The sequence below is a fragment of the Tigriopus californicus genome, chromosome 5, assembly GCF_007210705.1.
Source record: "Tigriopus californicus strain San Diego chromosome 5, Tcal_SD_v2.1, whole genome shotgun sequence".
NCBI lineage: Eukaryota > Metazoa > Arthropoda > Copepoda > Harpacticoida > Harpacticidae > Tigriopus > Tigriopus californicus.
In genome coordinates, this window is record NC_081444.1 from 1,975,265 (window position 1) to 1,979,830 (window position 4,566).

General features: G+C 40.8%; 2 protein-coding genes across 2 annotated transcripts in view; both read left to right on the forward strand.

Moving 5' to 3' along the window:
- LOC131881326 (band 7 protein AGAP004871-like) overlaps positions 1–1,020 on the forward strand; it is a 1,791-nt gene extending 771 nt beyond the window's left edge. The window contains exons 2-3 of the mRNA XM_059228163.1: positions 33–422; positions 490–1,020. Coding sequence (XP_059084146.1) covers positions 33–422; positions 490–789 — 690 coding nt within the window. The 3' untranslated portion in view covers positions 790–1,020. The remainder of the gene's footprint in view (positions 1–32; positions 423–489) is intronic.
- Positions 1,021–1,543: 523 nt separating this feature from the next.
- LOC131881327 (uncharacterized) overlaps positions 1,544–4,566 on the forward strand; it is a 7,749-nt gene continuing 4,726 nt past the window's right edge. The window contains exon 1 of the mRNA XM_059228164.1: positions 1,544–1,918. Within this exon, the coding sequence (XP_059084147.1) occupies positions 1,794–1,918 (125 nt within the window). The 5' untranslated portion in view covers positions 1,544–1,793. The remainder of the gene's footprint in view (positions 1,919–4,566) is intronic.

The following is a 4,566-nucleotide window of genomic DNA, read 5'->3' on the forward strand; positions in this document are numbered from 1 at the left end:
AAGAAAGTTATAACAATTTCGCATCTTTCCAGGAATATCAACGAGCCGTGATCTTCCGATTGGGTCGTGTGAAGAAGGGTGGAAGCGTTGGACCGGGCTTGTTCTTCATCATCCCGTGCGTTGACAGCATTTCGGTGGTGGATTTGAGGACGGTCTCTTTTGACGTGCCGCCCCAAGAGATCTTGACCAAGGACAGCGTGACCGTAGCTGTGGATGCTGTGGTCTACTACAAGATCCAGAACCCAATGGCGTCGGTGTGCAATGTGGAGAATGCGAGTGTGTCCACCAAGCTCTTGGCCTCCACTACATTGCGGAATATTCTGGGCATGAAGAACTTGTCCGAAGTTCTCTCTGACCGTGAGCACACGGCAGCCGAGATCCTGAGACAATTGGATGTGGCCACGGATCCTTGGGGAATCAAGGTAATCGCTTTGATTTCGCGATACGTGTTTGATACAGTTCTTCTAAAGGAAATTGCATTTAATGTAGGTCGAGCGTGTGGAGGTCAAGGATGTGCGACTGCCACAACAGCTTCAACGAGCCATGGCCGCCGAAGCCGAGGCCAGTCGAGAGGCCCGAGCCAAGGTTATTGCGGCTGAGGGCGAACAAAAGGCCTCCCGGGCCTTGAAGGAGGCCTCCGATATCATGTCCGAGTCACCAGCCGCCCTTCAATTGAGATACTTGCAAACCTTGTCGCAAATCTCGGCTGAGAAGAACTCGACCATCATTTTCCCCTTGCCCATGGAGATGATGAATCAATTTGCCAATCAATCATCCCACTCGAGGTAGAGCAAGGTGTGACGCCAGAAGGAGGAATGACTGATTTGCTGTCTTTTGTTGGTTCAACAAGATTGTATTAAAGGGTTATTTTTGGACGCTTTTCCACAACTCTGCAAAATATGTTCATCTCCGTGTTCAATCTGAAGTCCGACACATTTGGTCACTAAACTTAAAATATCCACACTAAGTCTATGTGGTCAATGATTTTCAAAGTTCAATAAACTACCTATATGCAATGAACCTCAGGAATCTTAACTCAACCGAAACATATGCAAACAGTTAAATTCATCTTCAATAGATCAAATGGTTGGACTTAAAACAAGGTAAACTCATGGCGGTCGCACAAAACAACTAAGAGTCGGAAAAATAACTGAAGAGTTTTGCCAACATTCTTGATTTTTACGTTTGACGATAATGGGTCGTTCACCAACAGAACAAGTCAGAAGCTGAAGGTCAGGCTGGCCAGCTGTTTTTGCACCTCGTGCAAAATCGATGCCAAAAATTCTAATTGGAATGCGAAAATGCTAGAATAATGCTACATGGCGGTCATAAAGGATTTCAGTTTCAAAATTCAATTCCATGAGATTGGGATCCAAGGCAAGGTTCTCAATTGGCTAAGAAGTTTCATTTGTGGTAGGAAACAATTAGTTAAGGTTGAGGGATCCCTTAGTGACGTACATGATGTTAAGTCGGGTGTCCCGCAGGGCTCCATTTTGGGTCCTCTCCTTTTCATTATCTTCATTGCTCCGCTTCAAANATTTTCTTGTACATGCATTTTTCCCCTGAACGAGAAACACTTGTTGGTATTTCTTCTTTCTGATGTGTGAGTGTGTGTGTGTGTGTGTGCGTGTGTTTATGTGAGTCCCATTTCAGTGTCCTTCCCATGTTACCATGTTTGGTGAGGTTAAAAGTGATAGCAACGTAAAAATTGGAATAATCTCGTTCACACTCAAACATATAGAAGGGAGTCTCTGAACCTGATTAGAACTGCAATCGCTCAAACAGTTGGCCAAATGGACTCGATTGAGTTCAATCCTCAAATTTTGATTGCCACTTTAATTGGAGTGTCTTTGGCTGGATTATGGGGAGGTTTGACACCCAACCTTTTAGACCAGTGTCCAAAAAGCCTTCAAACAGGGTAAGAGATCGTCCAGCGAAGGTTTGGAAAAGTGCAGAAATCGCTTTAATGCTGAAAATGTAAACAAGAAAAGCTAATTATTATACCCTTAAGTCCAAATTTTAAACGTTAATGTTGCTCGTTTCAATGTTTAAAGAAAGCACGTTCTCACAACTTAATATAGGCAAAAATTCTAAATGTTCACAATGGAACACATGAGTACAAAAAAGGGCGATAAAAAGTTCACGAGTTTTGCAAATCTGTGCAACTAACCATTACAACAATGACATTGGTCTGTAATGTAATTGATTTAAGTAATAAATCTAGATCTACTGCGCTTTGGTTTATTTTCTAATGAATAGCAATAACATTCCTTTATGATGCAAAGAATAGAGATGCATGTTAAAGTATGCATAAAAGCTGCCCCCCCCCAAAAATGATCTAATTGCTAAAAATGAGCCTAATTTCGTTAAACTCCTATACAATGCAAAAACATCGGATAAATGGGAAATATATACAGGTCGGCACAGAACACCTTTTATGCTTAATCTTTGCACCATGAAATGTTATTGGTTTTGGATTGAATGAAGATCTGTTTAACACCTTTTTTACAAGTGTAAATATGTGTGAGCAAAATAAGTCCCAGGACATGGATCCAAAAGAAGTAGTAATCGAACTTCATCAAGCGGGGAAAAGCATCCGGAAAACTTGCAAAGAGTCTGAATAACCTCAAAATGAGCAAAGAGAGAATATGCTTGGATGTTGGAAATCTTCCAAATCTTGGAATAATATTCATGTCATCTGATCGAATGTGAAGATTCCGAGGATAAAAGTGGTTTCCAATGCTCCCAATGACCAAGTTTTGGGCAAAAACCTGGAGAACATTCTGAGAGCCAGATGACGATATTTCGACGCCAAAAGCTAGCCTCTGCCATGGTGTGGGCTGATGTGACATCAAATGCCCTCAAACCGCTCCTCATCTTCATACCCGAGGGTGTGAGAGTCAGATGATCAANCAAAAGGGCCCCAAACCACACGGCTAACGAGAAACATTTCTGGCACCCTTCCTCTCCAGGCATCGACGTCATGGACTTTTCCTTAGTGCCCATTTTTAAGAGCAAGGTCGGGGTCAAATCGTCCTCCAGTGTCGGTCCCCTGAAACAAGCATTAGAGGCCGATTGGGCCGACCTCGATCCTGACTTGATACTGTTGTGAGAGTAAAGGGAGGTTTTTGAGAATGTATTAAAAAGCTTTTGTAAACATCTGTGTTTGCTTATGAATTTGAAGTCTGGTGCACTGCTGCAAGACTCTTAGATTTGATGGTGTATGAGGTTAAGGTTGTCCAACTTATAAGTGGTCACCCTGTAAAATAACCTTCATTGTGACTCCTACCCAGGATTGCCAGGTGGCGGAATTCACCGACAAATAACTCAAAAGTGGCGGAATGAAAAAGTCGTTTGCGGCGTTAAATTTCAATTGGCGGTAAGCCGAAAACGTGGGGAATATGACGTAATGAAAGTCTTTCCGGTTTTGAATTTCAATTAATTGGCGGTAAGCCAAAAATGTGGCGGAAATGGCGGAATGAAACCTGAAGGAACCTGTAGAAAAGGCATGGTTGGTAATGTCGCACACTTAAGTTGTTGCTTTCATTTTGAGTTGAACATGTTTTTGACCTTACTCATTTTATCTAAATTCAGCTCAGTGTAATGAAACGTCATTGTTTTGTTGCAAAGGTATCTGGAATGGAATGGATGAGAGAGTTAATTGCAATTTTTCCGGTGGCATGTGTGGGTTTGGTTTTGGGTGAAATTCTTTTTAGTTCAAGCCTTGACTCAAAGTCCTTTAACACAATAACTAAATCCAGCTCAAGCTTTCCCCTAGGTGCAACTAGCATCCCAATACCTCACATGTAAAATAGCAAATATTAAAATACTTGCATTTTAGTCCAGGGCTCTTCATCCTGAGGGAGAGTTGAGATAAAGCACTGAGAGGAACCAAATTTGATCTAGAATCCTACGTGGTTTGGGGTATCAATTTAGGGGTCCAAACTAGGAGACAAGAGAACCTTCGATCTTCTAAGATTTTGAAAGTTTTTCAAACCTTTGGTCATGTTTTATTGATCTGTTTTACGGGCTTTTCTAAACGCTACAGGGAAATGATCCCTAGTACTATCAAAATGAAAGGTTTTATTTCGTCTATTTATTACCCTTTCATCTTTATATGATTATTGAAATTAGGTCAAAAGTAGCACAAAATTTTGTAAAGTTAGTTCCAATTTGCCATTTTACATGCTCTTTTGCTTTCAAACATGCTTAAAGTTTTCCGTTTGATATTTTTTCCTCTGAGAAAATTATATCTTGTTATTTCAAAAACTTTTTAGTGACCATTTTAGAGCCTTAGTTATGATGATACATTGATAATAATAGCGTTCCATTTTTAAGTAAGTAAAATGTCCAAATATGGCGGAATTTGGCGGAATAGGAACGTCAAAATGGCGGAATAAGTTTTTAAAAAATTGGCAGCCCTGCTACTAGCCCTCTAATTTCGACCCTTGATGATGTCCATTCCTAAAATGTATGCAAGTGCGTACATTATTATTGTAAACCGAGATTGAAAATAGAATAAGGGCAAAGTAATGACTGCAGGCTATGAGAAATATTTTGAAAAGT